Source organism: Notamacropus eugenii, chromosome 6, assembly GCF_028372415.1.
Source record: "Notamacropus eugenii isolate mMacEug1 chromosome 6, mMacEug1.pri_v2, whole genome shotgun sequence".
Classification (NCBI taxonomy): Eukaryota; Metazoa; Chordata; class Mammalia; order Diprotodontia; family Macropodidae; genus Notamacropus; species Notamacropus eugenii.
Window position 1 is genome coordinate 56,357,482 of NC_092877.1, and position 15,463 is coordinate 56,372,944.

The 15,463-nt window shown below is 40.0% G+C and overlaps 1 protein-coding gene across 11 annotated transcripts in view; it reads right to left on the minus strand.

The window, feature by feature from the left end:
* SH3TC1 (SH3 domain and tetratricopeptide repeats 1) overlaps positions 1–15,463 on the minus strand; it is a 104,078-nt gene that overhangs the window by 30,805 nt on the left and 57,810 nt on the right. For 7 of the 11 annotated variants that reach the window (XM_072620142.1, XM_072620139.1, XM_072620138.1 and 4 more), the window contains 3 exons: positions 9,913–10,040; positions 3,874–3,979; positions 1,596–1,760 (listed from right to left, as the gene is read on the minus strand). In XM_072620142.1, the coding sequence (XP_072476243.1) occupies positions 1,596–1,760; positions 3,874–3,979; positions 9,913–10,040 (399 nt within the window). Of the gene's footprint in view, positions 1–1,595; positions 1,761–3,873; positions 3,980–9,158; positions 9,270–9,912; positions 10,041–15,463 lie in introns of those variants that run through there. The other 4 variants (XM_072620145.1, XM_072620143.1, XM_072620148.1 and 1 more) reach the window with 4 other exon arrangements.

Here is a 15,463-nt window from a genome sequence, read left to right on the forward strand (position 1 = left end):
TTCAACATGTCGAATACAAATCGTTATTGTTTCCCCAAAGCCCTTACCTTTACTGACGTTTCTCTTTATGTTGGGAAAACCACCATTCTCCTAGTCTCCACAGTTCATCCTCTCCATATTTTCATCAACTCATTCTCTCTCATTCCCTGCATCTAATTGATTACTAAATACTACAGTTTATGCAACTGAAAATTCTCTCACATCTAATTCCTTTTTATTCATACAGCAACCACTTTCAGGCCTTCATCAACTAGAATAGTGGAATGGTCTACTAACTAATTATCCTGCTTAAAGACTCACTCCACTCCACTCCATTCCACTCCAACCTCACTAGGACTCAGTTTCCTCCTACGCAACAACAACAATAATATTTATATAGATAGCACTTTAAGGTTTGCAAATCACTTTATAAATGAGAAAGCTGTACTTGATGGTCTGTAAGCTCCACTCGAATCCATTTCCCCCTCTTACTTGGAGTATTTCAGCAATCTTCTGATTGTTCTTGCTACTTTAAGACTCCCTCCATGACAATGCATCTGCCACAGAGCTGCTAAAGAGCTTTTCCTTAGATTATTCCAATCTCATCATTCCCTTATTCAATAAACTCCAGCAATTCCCTGTGACCACTAAGATAAAATATAAACTCTCTTTTTGCAACTTTTAAAGACCTTCAAGCTATATTTCCAGCTTGCATCCTTTCCAAACTTCATCCTAAACTCACACATTACAGCCTAGCCACGCTGAACTTCTCTCTGTTCCTCATATGTCAATCCATCTCCCACTTCTATGCCTTTGCACTGGCCATCCCCCAAGCCTAGAATGTACTCCCTCTGCAGGATCCCCTCTGCCTCAAAGAAATACTCTCCTCCTTCAAGACTCAGCTCAAAAATTGTCTTCTACATAATTTTCCTTTCATCATCCTTCCAACTGCTAGTTCCCTCTCTTTTGGTCTTAATCATCTCGTATTTATTCTGGATATACTTCTATATGTACATGTTATATCCCCCAATAGAATGTAAACTTCTCACTAGTTAAAATGTTAAAAGTTTTTTTTTCTGTCTATATCCCCACAGTCTAAGACAATTCCCAGAACATAGAAGGTGCTAAAAAAAATACTTGTTGGTTGATTGATCACCTCTACGATGGATCTCACAGTGCTGGATTTTGATTTACAAACCTTAACTCTGCTTTTTACTAGCCTAAGGCGGGTCACTTAACCTCACTAGGACTCAGTTTCCTCATATGTAAGAACAACAATAATATTCATATAGATAGCACTTCAATGCTTGCAAAGTACTTTATAAATGAGAAGGTTGTACTTGATGGTCTCTAAGATCTTTTCCATTCCCAAATATATGATCTGAAGTGATCAGCTAATCATCATATGAACATCTTCAATGACAGGAAACTCACTACTTTTCAGGGCAGCCAATTCCATTTTTGAACAGTTTTCATTACTAAAAAGAACTGAAAAATTTAGGACTTCAAAATTTCAGGCTATACATGGGTTTCATTTTTATCCTCTTTCTTCCTAGTTTCCTAAGGAAGGAAAAACAACAACCTTCTAAATATACCTTTATTCAAGCAATCCTCACCTTCCTGTATTAAGAGGCTTTTGTGCATTAACTGTAAAGCCTCTTCATCAATGAAGACATCAATCCCAGCACTGAAGTCTTCACTGTCCTCCCTGCTCTTGTAGCTGGAGAGAAGCCAGAAGTCTTGATCCATCAACAAGTTTTCCATGCAGTGGTTTATGAAACCTAGCCAATGGAAAGATAAAATTAGAAAACCTTCTGTGTTTCCTAGAGCCCTTACAAAAGGGAGGTATATGTAGCCACCTGCTAAGACTACAGTCAAAATTCAGTGCAGGAAAACTATTTCAAAATTTGCAAAGAAGGAAATGCCTTAGTTAAAAGTACACCCTAAGAGACCATAAGAGAAGCAAATGAAGCAAAATTATGAGAAAATGACCTGTGAGCCCACAGTAGGCATGTCAATGGACTATGGTGATCATGGTAACTTAACATGTGTAGTATTTTAGAGTTCACAAGGCATTTCACACACCTTATCTCATTTGATCCTCAAAAGCACCATATGAAGTAGGAGACATGTTATTACCCTAATTTTATAGATGGGAAAAGAATGAGAGAAGGACAAAAGCAACACCCAGAGCTCTAGACTCCAAATGACAGTATGGGGGAGTAGAAAACATAATGAATTAGGAATGGAAGAGCCTGGACTCAAATTCTGGCTTTGGCAATTATTACTTGTATGATGACTTTGTGAAAGAAGGGCAGCCAAGCATAGTGAACAGAGCTGATTTGGAGCCACTGGCACAAAATGGTGCTGGGAACCTGGTCAACTTCAGCGCTTTAGTTGCCTCTTAGTGGGGACTTAATGCTAACTAGCGTTAGAAGAGGGAATGTCTTCATTTGGAAGTTCCCCATAACAATGAAATTGTTGGTCCAGTTCTTATCACTGTCCACTATCTCTTCATATGACTGGGAAAACGTTTAACCTCTCTTTACCTAGTTGTTGTTCAGTCACATCCAACTCTGTGGACTCCATGGACCAAGTGTCCATGGGATTTTCTAGGCAAAGATACTGGTTTGATTTGCCATTTCCTTCTCCAGAGGATTAGGCAAACAGAGGTTCAGTGACTTTCCCAGGGTCACATGAGGCCACATTTAAACTCAGGTCTTCCTGACTCCAGGCCCAGAGCTCTATCCATTGGGCCACCTAGCTGTCCCTTGGTCCAAGTTTTCTCAAAATGAAGGAGGTAAGTCTAGATGAGCTTTAAGGTCCTCATCAGCTCTAAATTCTATGATTCCATGAATATCAATATCCTTTTCACTAACCCATGCTATCAAGGATTCATTAAAAATGCTTTTCCCTGGAGGATACCCTGTAGTTAGAAGTATTTATCTGCATGTGTTAAATGTCAAACTGTCTGAGCCTGGGAAGCTGGTCTCTGAGAAGAGAGAGAGCTTTTCTTACTTACTCAGAGCTAGGTGTCCCCACCACTTCCTGACCATCTCCACACCACACTCCACCAAGAGTTTCCTCCCCAACCCCCAAATCTCTTTCCAGTTCCCCTTTATGTCTTGCCTTCTCCCATTAGAAGATGAGCTCATTTAGGCCAGAGCCTGTTTTGTTTGCTTTTCTTTGTATCCCTAGGCCTTTGCGTAGTGTCTGGCATAGAAGGAGCATTTAATAAATGTTCAGCCTTTCTCTCTATGCCTACTGTACCGTCAAATGACAGAAAGCTCTGGACTTGAAATCAGGTTAGGCCCAGGACCTCGGTCAAGGCATCCCAATTCTCTGATCTCTGTTTTCCCTATTGGTAAAGGAAGAGTGATAACAATACCTTTGTTATTTAACTTAGAGAGCTGCAAAAAATCAAATGCAAAAGACTGGGATTGTAAACACCATCAAATATCATTTATTGTTATCTGTTTCTGAAAAACTATGGGATGCATTTGTTTTATTAGCAAAGATGGTCAAAAGCACAAATGATTATTAAACTGTTATTATTTTCATGCAGTTAGTATTTAGTGAAATATTTTCCCAAAGAAATTTTCAATAACAGTAACAAGATGAGAAGAATGATTTTCCGATAATAACAATAATGATAAGTAATATTTATACAAAGTTTTAAGATTTACAAACCAGTTTAGAGAGATTAACTCATTTCATCCTCACAAGAAGTCTGGGAGATAAATATCCCCATGTTACAGCTGAGAAAACTGAGGCTCGATGAGGTTGAGACTTACTTGGAATCACAAAGCCAGTAAGTATCTGAGGCAGGAGTTGACCCAAGATGGATAAAGAGAAACAATGTAACATTTCTCCCTCGGATTCTAAGTGCCTTACCTAGACAGTAATAGGTAGAAAACTTCCATATTTCTTCAAAAGTTTTAAATGTCACCACAATAAGGTCCTGGTCACTGTGAATGGACAGCAGTCTGGCTGACAACTCCTGAAGTAAAGAAAGGAAAGGTATTTTGATACCAAAGTGGACATTATTCAAGCATTATTTATTGTTAAAGTACTGATGGTCAAATAGTCAAGGTGGTTAGTGGAAAATGGGAAACAGCAAATGCCAGGTTACAAATTACCTTTGATAAATTTTTCAGTCTCTAAATTTGATTTATGGCACCAATCTGTTTTCCCTTTGTTGGGGTTGTTGTTCTTAGTCATGTCTGACTCTCTGTGACCCATGTGGGATTTTCTTGGCAAAGATACTGAAGTGGTTTGCCATTTCCTTCTCCAGCTCATTTTACAGATGAGGAAATTGAGGCAAACAGAGTTAAGTGACTTGCCCAGGGTCACATAGCTAGTAAGTGCCTGAGGCCAGATTTGAACTCAGGAAAGATGAGTCTTCCTGACTCCAAGCCCAGAGCTCTGTGCACTATGGCGCCACCTAGCCGAGGGAAAGGGCTATCTGTACCCTTCTTTGTATCCTCAGTGCTTGGCACAGAGCATAGTACATAGTAAACACTTAATAAATACTTCTGATTAGCTAATTTTCTACAGTCGTTTCCTTCTTGAAGTCAAGGATGGGTTACATTCCTTGTGATAATAAAAATAATTATAAATAACTAGAATTTATATAACACCTACTACGTACCAGATGCTGTACTAAGTGCTTTACAATTATTATTTCATTTTATCCTCACAACAATCCTATGAGGCTTTTTTTATGGTGGAAAAAGCTGAGGCAAACAAGGCTAAAATGGCTTGTCCAAAGTCACAGACCTAGTGATACTTATCTAAGTAAATGCAACCTGTCTACCAAGTCTAAGGCTAGATGCAAACTCCGGTCTTCCTGACTCCCAGCCCAGCGCTTTATCCATTGAGCCACCTGAAGCTATGTGACCCTGGGCAAGTCAACTCACTTTTCAGAGCTTCATTTTCCTCCTGTGTGAAAGGGAGGGGTGAGGCACTAATATTTTCATTTCCTACCTCAGAGAGTTTTGAGGAAAGTATTTTATAAACCATAAAAGTGTCAAAGAAATGGGAACTCTTTTTTTTGGAGGGTGGTAGGCAAAGCAATTGGGATTAAGTGACTTTCTCAAGGTCACACAGCTATTAAGTGTCAAGTGTCAGGCCAGATTTGAGCTCAGGTCCTCCTGACTCCAGGTGTTCTATTCACTGTGCCACTTAGTTGCTCCCAAATGGGAATTATTATTAACACCATCACCATCATTCTAACTGTGTTGCCTTACAGAATTAATTCTATGAGGGGAGGCACTATCTTGCTTGCTTGTATTTGTATCCATAGAACTTAGCTCAGCATCTGGCACATAGTAAGCACTTAAATCTTATTCATTCATTCATTCATTCATTCATAGGGCAGCTAGGTGGTGCAGTGGATAGAGCACCAGTGCAGGGGTCAGGAGGACCTGAGTTCAGATCTCACCTCAGACACTTGACACTCACTAGCTGTGTCACCTTGGGCAAGTCACTTAACCCCAACTGCCTCATCCTGGGTCATCTCCAGTCATCCTGATGAATATCTGGTCACTGATTCAGATACCTCTGGAGGAGAAGTGAGGCTGGTGACCTGCACAGCCCTCCCTCACTCAAAACAAAGTCAAGTGCAAGTCATGTCATTATTTCTCTGATGGCATGATCTTCTTCGGCAACAAAGGACGAATACACATACACATTCATTCATAGCATAGCATAGGATTCACCTTTTACCTGGTCCCTTCTCCCCATACACTAATGACTCCAAGTTCCACTGTCCTTTAGCTAATTTTGCCCGTTTCATTTCCTAAGATTTCTTTGCATCAATATCAATGCTAAACATTCCCAGATCTTTAGCAGACCTTCATAAGGTAAAGTCTTCTTTCTCCTTTCTATTTCCGGTGAGATTTCATCTCTGTACTACATACAGCATTTACTAACTTGTTAAATATGAACATGAGCTCAGAGTTTTTTTTTCTTTCTTTCTTTTCTTTTCCCTTTTTTTGTCATCCTTAAGTGGTATTAATAGTTTTCTATCCTGGTTAAAACTATAGAATGCTCTGAGGCTGCACCTCCTCACCCTCTTTTATTAATTTGTAACACTAAATCTGACTTGGATGAGTAGAATCCCAAAACTATACAACTAGGAATGCTATGAACACCATGGAACATTTGTGGATAGATAGGCTTGACTTTATGACCTCTAAGGCCCATTCCATCTCTAAAGTTCTATGACTCAATGTTCTAGCTTGGTTCTTTCATTAGATTGACTATATAAGAGGTCCATGACCCTTAAGAACTCCTGATCTAGATGAACTCCAACCTCTTTTTCCAACCAGAATCCTCTGCTTCATGACTTACAGTCTAGGGCTCTTTTCATTATACCAAAATTACTATACTTTTAATTATATTCAAATTTTTAACATCATACCATTGAGAAGCCATTTGAATGTCTTCAGCCCCAATCTCACCTTCTCCAAGAGACCTTTCTCAGGAACCCCAGTGGTGGGGACCTTCTCTGAGGCTTACCTCTCATCCACTCTGTATACATCCTATGTATAACGAATTGTTTATATTTTATCTTTCCATTAGGATGGCTCTTTAAGGAAAAGGGTTGTTTATACCCTTCTTTGTCTCCCCAATGCTTGGCACAGTTCATGGTACGTAGCAAATCCTTAATAGATCTTTTTGGTTGGTTAATTCATGGACCATCATCACTAACAAGCAAATCAATAGGTGCAAACCAGTGCTCCAGAGCATGTAAGTTTTAATCTGTGCTGTTTAACAGTTTTATCGGTGACTTATGTGAGTGCATAGATACAATGCTTATCAAGTTTGGAAATGTTTACAAAGCTTGAAGGGATACTAAAAGAACTGGATGTCAGAATCAGGATCCTACAAGTTCTTGACTGGCTGTTACAATGGGTTATTGTTCAGTTGTTTTTCAGTCATGTTTGACTCTCCTTGACCCCATTTGGGGTTTTCTTGACAGAGATACTGGAGTGGTTTACCATTTTCTTCTCCAGCTCATTTTACAGATGAGGAAACTGAGGCAAAGAGGGTTAAACGACTTGCCCAGGGTCACACAGCTAAAAAGTATCTGAGGCCAGATTTGAACTCAGGAAGATGAGTCTTTCTGACTCCAGGTCCAGCACTGTATCTGCTGTGCCACCTAACTGCCCATTACAATGGGTAGGATCTAACAAAATTTAAAAAGTAAAACCCTACAGTGGGGTTTTAAAAATCCACTTCACAAGATAGAAGAGGCATGTCTAGGCATTAGTTTCTCTTGAAAAGTAATTGAGCATTTTAATGGAATGCCAACTTTATAGGCTTCAATAATATGACACAGTGACCCTAACGCTAATGCAACCTTGAGCCACATGAAGAGAGGCATGTCTATAGGACCACAGTTGGGAGTATCAGGTTCAATTCTGGGTACTACATTCTAGAAAAGACATCAGTCAGCCAGAGAGCAAACAGAGGACACGTCTAGGGTGGTAAATGGCCTCGATGCCATGCCTTATAAAGATCAGGAAAAAAGACTTGGGGAAGAGAAGACTGAGGAGGTGAGTGACAATGGTGTTCCGGGATTAGAAGGGCTATCACAAAGGAGACATGTTCTATTTGTTTGCAGAGAGAAAGTCTAGGGACAGTAGATGGGCATTTAGTAAGCACCAACCAGCCCCAGTAAGCACTAGGGAAACCAAATTCAAAGAATGAAACAATTCCTACTTTTATTCCTATTCTGAAGAACAAAGGAAGATGGAAGTTTTGGAGTAGATTTAAGCTCAATGCAAGGGAAAATAATTCAAGTAATCTGAAAGAATGGATCATCTTGGGGATAATGGGTTACTAGGAGCCTTCAAACACAGGTTGGATGGTGTAGAAGAGATTCTCGTTTAGCTAGATTTGGGTTCAAAAAACAGTTTCACAAATAGAAGATGGTGGTGGTACCTAGATAGCAACCTATCTGAAATAGATCTGAAGGCTGGACGAGAATCAACTCTTCTAAAACTGTGGGTCTCAACCCCATATGCTAAAGGGGTCATGAGCAGAAAAAATTTCATATGTGGAAGGGGTCTTGAGTAGAAAAAGTTTAAGAAGCCCTGGACCAGTAACCTTTGAGGTCCTTTCCAACTTGGAGGTCCTGTGACTTTACAAAGTACTAGAAGATGTGGAGGCAGTTAGGTAGCTTAATGGATAGAGCACTGGACCTGGAGTCAGGAAGACCTGAGATCAAATCTGACTTGAGGCATTTACTAGCTGTGTGACCCTGGGCAAGTCACTTAACCTCTATTTGCCTTAATCCATGGGAAAAGGAAATAGTAAACCATTCTAGTATCTTTGTCAAGAAAATTCCATGGAGTCATGAAGAGTCAGACTTGACTGATCAACAACAGTGGATGTGGCAGGGTGTGTCCTAAGACCTGGAGTGAATTTCTGTTCTCTCATACTTTAGCTTAGTCAGTTGGGGCCAAACACTTCTCCTGAGGCTCATTTTCCTATGAAATAAAGAGCACCATATTTTCAGTTCTTGCTCCACAGAGGTGTTTGGAAACATTAGAAGAAGTATGGGCTGTCCCTATCACCATAAGGGAAGCTAAGGAGGTGATTATGAAAGGACCTTGGTGGGACAACATCACAAGGGATTTGCCTTAGATGTGAATTGACAAAATCATTTCTCCCAGCATAAATTGCACAACTGACAAAACAGCCAGATTTGCACATGACAAGGAGAACCAGCCCTTTCCCATAATGTGGGTCAGCTACTTTTGCTCCAAGTTCAGCTCTTTGGAAAAGAGGCATGTATTTATAAGAAAATCACTTTAAACAATTGTTTTGAGAAACTCGACAACTCCAGTGTACTTAGCAGCATTGTCAGGCAGAGAGTGGCAAGCCAACACATTCATTGGAGCAAGCTTGGTTTACATAGTGTACTTGATAAAATTGCCAAAGGGTTTGACAAAGTAATCAGTCTATCTTGGGGGTGGTGCTGTTGGAGATTAGGGAACACTTTGGCTTAGAGAATTTGTAAGGATGCTAAAACTAGAAAAGTCCTATTTTCTATGATCTAGACTTATTTCCAGCCCTAACCTTCCACGTTCTAATGAGTCTAAGGTCTTTTCCAATGCTGACATTCTATATTCTGTGGTTTCTTTCTGATTTGGGCTAGCAGAACTCACATTCTTAACAGCTTAGCCATTGTCCTGTGGCAGATCAAGGTCCAGCATAGGCCCACTGACAACACTGACTCTCATTGCATAGGTATGCTGTGAGAAAGCTAGATCCAACTCCTAGGAATGAAGGATGAAGACACAGAGAGAGAGAGACAGAGACAGAGGACAGACACAGAGAGAGAAAGGACAAGAAGGTATTTGTATCAAATACAGATCAGGGAAAGGCATTCAAGGTACTTAGGGCACTGAGGATGCAATTCTGTAGATGGCCTGGATCTGTGCTCTCATTGGGATAGGAAACACTGAGTGAATCACTTTACTGATGCAAATTTCCTGCAATTTATATTCTTAGAGAGTCATCTAGAGCATTAGGTCCGAAATTAAGTGACTTGAGCTGGGTCACACAGTTAGCTAATAATAGCTAGCATTTATATGACACAGATGATCCTCCCAACAACCCTCAAAGGTAGGTGATATTATTATCCCCATTTTACAAATGAGGAAACTGAGGCTAAGAGAGGTTGTGTGACTTGTTTACAGTCACAAGCTTGTCGGTATCTCTCAAGAAAGATTTGAATTCAGGTTTTCCTGAGGACAAGTCCAGCATTCTCTCTACTGCACCACTTAGCTGCCGCAATACATAAATGGTATTTTGTCAGGGGCAGCACCTGAACCCTAGTCTAACTGGCTCCACTATACCCAGGAAGGAGAGGTATGAGAATGTCTTAGCTTTCTAAGCATCCAAATCATTAGGACTTACACTGAACACAGCTGAAACCTCCCTGCTGTCATTTTCCAGGAGTCGAAGTCTTCGCCTCAACTCCTCTTGTAGACTAGGGTCAGGAAGGCCACTCTTTGGCTGTACCATGATGAGCTTCAAGGAAATGTCTGGAAGAGATTAGATTGCGGTCAAAGCTATCATTAGGCACTCTGGCAACTGGAGAAAATTTCATTGCAGAGAAGAGCAGAGCACATAGCCCACATGAGTACCAGAAGAGACCATTGAACTCCAGGTCTAATAATGGGAGGAGAGCCCTTCCCCATTTTCCCTGAATTCTGCTGTCCTGGGATCCTGCTCTACCCTTTTCTGGGACCTGCTTTTCCTTTTAACCCCTGTGGAGTAGGGGAGGAGTAGGCTGGTGGAGGACAGAGAGGCTCAGGTGCAGTGGTCTCCAGAATAAGGCAAGGAAAAAAATATGCTATTCTCTGACAGGAAATACGTTTCCTTCTGGATATAGTTCTTGGGACAAGGATCTAGTTCTCTTACTCGAGTTATACGTATACACATTGTTTTTCTTTACTCAGGTTGCAATCCCTGAATGTTATTCACAGTTATACTTTCCCAGAACAAAGAGGAGTCTATTTCTCTAGACTTAAGAACTCAGAAATCTCTACTTTCCCTAACTACTTAAGGAATTTACCTACAATAATTTTGAAATGAACTTCCTGGTATTGTTTTTTAATTTTGTTTATTCCCCAAGCAGATGGATAACTTTGGGACTATATCTTTTTGCTAGATACCTTTATTCTCCTGTTGTTACTTGACTGAGGTAGGTGGCATGACTGGCCCTGGAGTCAGGAGGATCTTAGTTCAAATATAGCCTCAGATACTTACTAGTTGTGTGACCCTGGGCAAGTCACTTAACCCCGTTCACCTCAGTTCCCTCATCTGTAAAATAAGCTGGAGAAAGAAATGGCAAACCACTCCAGTACCTTGGCTAAGAAAACCCCAATTGGGGTCAAGGAGAGTCAGACACAACTGACCTACTATATGTAACTGCACTAACCACCTCATATAGCTTCACAGACTATTTGATTAGTCCCGTAGCTATCAGTTTCCATCCAAAAGGTGCTAGAACATTTATGTCTATGTCCTTTCTGACACGTAGCAGGACACCATCATTCCCCTCCCCCTTTCTGGGGGTTTCTACAAATGGGAATCTAGAATGAAGTTGGTTTCAGAATGTGGAAGCCAGGAATATATAGAAGCAATTTTTATAATTATATAGGGACATGTTTAGTGGCAGACTGTGACCACCCAACTTCCCACCAGAAACCTCTAAAGGGAAGCACATAGTTCAATGGATAGAACTTTGAACTTCAGAGTCAGGAAGACCTGAGTTTTAATTCTGCCTCAAATACCAGATGTGACCCTGGGAAAGTCAGCTTCTCCATTTGTGAGATGAGAGAGTTATAATCGATGACCTTTAAGGTCCCTTTCTTATATGATTCTGTGATCCTACAAGTTTACTTTTCTGAAAAATGTAAGAATGGGTATCTCTGAGGTCCTTCTAGCTAACCACCTCTGTTCTAAAGGCCCTTCCTGTGTTCTATGATCATTCCTCCAACCCACAAACCAGCATTGTGATAGAAGGGGACAAAAAAATATATAAGCCATAGTTACTACTCTCCAGCAGTTTATAATCTAAATGAGGAATTTAAGGTACCTGTGTTAAGGAGTGTTGGGTAAAGCAAGGATGTTTTTGACACTTTTGTGTTTCTATAGTTGAGGACAGCTATGATTTCTAAAATGAATTTAATCCAGAATAGTTTGGCAGCAATAAAGTACTGTTGTGGGAAAGGTCTGGTTGGCCCTCAGCCATTTAGGGAAATTGACCTAACAGGGAGGCAAGACATGAGAGAGAGACCCACACATGGTAGCAAGTCTCTTCCTAGCATGGTGGGGCAATATGCATTGTGCTGGAAGGCACTGCTACCCCAAGAAGCCTAAACATATCTTTCACAAATTCTTTCAGTGATTCAAGAGGGAGGGGTAAACAGGTCAGCAGCAAAGCTATACAGGGGGCTCCCTTGTCAGTAGGTTTTGGTGTTTACAAAGCTTTTTCTTTCATCACAACCACTTTGTGAGGTAGGTAGTTCAAGTGAATCTAAGGTTTAGAGAAATAAAATGCCTTATAAATAACCTTGAGCAAATGTTAAAGCTGGGGTTCTCTCCATTCTCAACCTTGTGTCTTTTTTTCTTTTTTCTCTTTTATTACACTGTGCTGTCTCCTTCTCATCTTGAGGTCTTATGAACATTTTCCATCTGTGTTGTAAATCTTAAGGCATTACTTAAATCCAAGTTCTAATTAGTCTTGAGCTCATCATCACCTAGTTTGAAGTTTTTTAGTTGATTAAGACCTTCTGGAGACCTTATCACATAAGCCCCAAATCACACTAACATGATTGTGGCAGGTGTCCTATATTTGAAGGCTAAGGAGCTGGGTTAGCTTAACTCCCTGGACCTCAGATTGCTCGTTTGTAAAAAAATCACTTCTAACTCTGCTGATCATAACAGTAATAAATAATAATAATACTTATATGGCTCGTTAAATTATTTAAAGCACTTTGCAAATATTATCGATTCAATTTTCACAACACTGCAAGGCAGGTACTATTATTATCTCTATTTTATAGACGGGAAAATTGAGGCAGCTAGGGGTTAAGTGATTTGTTCAAGATCACAAAATTAATACGTGTCCAAGGCTGAATTTGAATGCAAGTTTTTCTGACTATAGGTTCAGTGATCTGACCATTGTACCACATTGTACCCCTTAGCTGACTCTATGATACTACGAATCCATAGTTCTCCATCTCAAACCATGGAGGCCTTGAGTTTAAAAAAGGGGAGGGGAAGAGTGATGAAGTGCTTCACTAACCTTGGGGACCTCTAAGCATGTGCTTTTTGCATCTATCGACTAAGCTGCCTCTGGGTCCATATAGAAGAATCCTTTGGTCTTTAAAGATGTACAAGTAATAATATAGCCTAGTGAAAAGACCACTGGATTGGGGCTTAGAAGGTCTGAGTTCTAATTCCACAATTCTACTTACTACCCTCAAGATCTTGAGCAAATTACTTCACTTCCTGGGTTTCAGTGTCCTTGATCTATAAAAGGAGGAAGCTGGATAAGATGACCTTTCAGGCCCCTTTCAGCTTGAAATCCTATGAGTCTGTGACTATGAAAGACTAGTAACCTAACTGATTGGTATTAAAAAATGACAAACTCAAGATAGCACACACTATTCAGTGAAAATAATGTAGTTAATTTTTGACTCTTTGGTCTTTCATTGTGTGCCACAACAACAAGCCCAAATAAATGAACTCCAAAATTAAGTCCTCTTTTTCTGAACTCCTGTAGTTCTTGATGGCTTTAGGTTAATTACTCATTGTGGTCTGAAATTGAAGGCATTTATTATTATTATTTTAAATAAACATTATTGTAAATTATTGAAGGCTTCATAGAGATGGACTAACTTCATTTCATAGCTTACTGAAAAAAATACATGTGGAGAAAACCAGATACTGCGCCCTGAAGGGCTTCACCCTTTCAGCTCTGGAATTTCTGCCCTAGGACCTTGCTGACCTGAAGGGTGAGATCCTGACATGGCCAATTATATCTAGGAGGTCTGTAGCCATACTTCCCCTCTACCTCCTGGTCATCGTCTCGTCATACCTCACCCTTCCTTCTCACCTGCTTTCCAGTTCTGGAGTCATAATCAAATCAATATCATCACTGCTACTAGAAAGGGTATGTGTCAATCTCCTCCATTTACCATCCCATTGCCCCATCATTCCAATGGAAAATGGCCACAACTCCACTAAAGGGGGTGTGTCAGTCTCTTCCATTCACCGTCTCATTGCCCCATCATTCCAATGCAAAATGACCACAACTCCACTAAAGAGTGTGTGTCAGTCTTCTCCATTTACCATCCCACTGCCTCCTCATTCCTAAGCAAAGTGGCCACTACTCCACCATAGCTGTTGTCTCCCCCATCAGGATATAAGCTCATTGAAAACAGATACTATCTTCACTTTTATATCTGTAGCTTCACCTCTTGGAATATAAATGCTTAATAAATGCTTTTTAATTTATTCATCCATTCCTAAGCTCCTCTGATGAGCCTCAGCAGATGTTTGTATTCATTGGGAAACATTTCTCTACTTCTTCTTTCTGTACTTTCTGTACCTCATACGTCTTCATCCCTACTCTCACATAGGAACATATATACCCACTGTTTGCTGTCCCTCCCTTAACGTACAGAAAATTTCACTGCCACTGTGTAAGGTTATTCAGAGTTAAGATGTTGGCAATGTCCCAGAACACAGCATTAGAAGGGACCTGAGAACTCAGATTGCCAGTTAGAAGAAATCTTATAAACCACAGAGACCAAACCCTTCAATTTACAGATAAGGGAACTGAGACCTAGAGAAGGAAGTAAGTCAGCCAAGGTCACAGCATGTTACTATTTGGCAAAACTTCTGAAAAATTTCTTGTTCTAAATACGAAAGGCATTATTTAGGTTAATAACTGTCACCCCAAACAGAAACTGTTGTCACAACATATGATAAGTTTACAGAGATGCTTGGGTTTGTTTTGCCTAATCCATGAAAGGGCATTTTGTTTCTAAATTAAATACAGGGGGATATTTGTGGTTACTCACTAGCCATTCAAAAGACCCCCAAAACACCTCAGGAAATCACCACTCTCATCCTATGCTCACAGCATTCCGTTCTTCCATTTGTCCACAGAAAGCCTGGTCTTCTTACTTTCATTAAGGACCCAATTTATGGAGTCCTGTCTAATTCCAGGCATATAGAAGATGAATCAGGGAATGACTGTTAGTGTATGAAAATAGCTTTTTTCCCTGTTGCAAACAGACTTGCCCCAGGTACTCTTTAAATAGTGAATCTCTCCAGTATATTTAAATAAAGATTAAACTTTGATAAACTCCTCCAGGAACATCCCTGTTATGGGAAAGGAGGGATACCTGCATTGTATCTAAGATCTATAGACTGTTGCTGGGGGTTTGGGGAGTGACTGACCGTGATCTTAAACATGGCTTTCTACAGAAATAAAAAGAGTCAAAGAAAAACAGAAAGGTTCCCACATTTAATCCCAGCTTAGATTCGGAGCCCAAGTACGACTACCTTAAACAGAGGAATGATGAAAATCTGGAACTCAAAGTCTCTCAAAAATGAATATTGAAAACTATCTTTACATGTCATTGGAAAATAATGCTAAGTGCAAAAAAATAAAGTAAACATTTTTAAAAATAGAATAATGATGTGATAAAAGTGATTTTAGAAGAGTTTGTAAATCTGAACTAGACATTTTGGTGCCCAGGAAAAACAGCATGAAAGCAAAGCAACTTGTTCCGTTAAGGTGTGAAAATAATAAATGAAATAATTAAGACGTTCAGTTAATCAGTAAACATTTATTAAGTGCCTACTATGTGCCTAAGGACTGAGCTAAGTTGTTCCATGCAGGTACTACTAAAGGAATGTGTGTGTTAAATATATGCACCTTCTA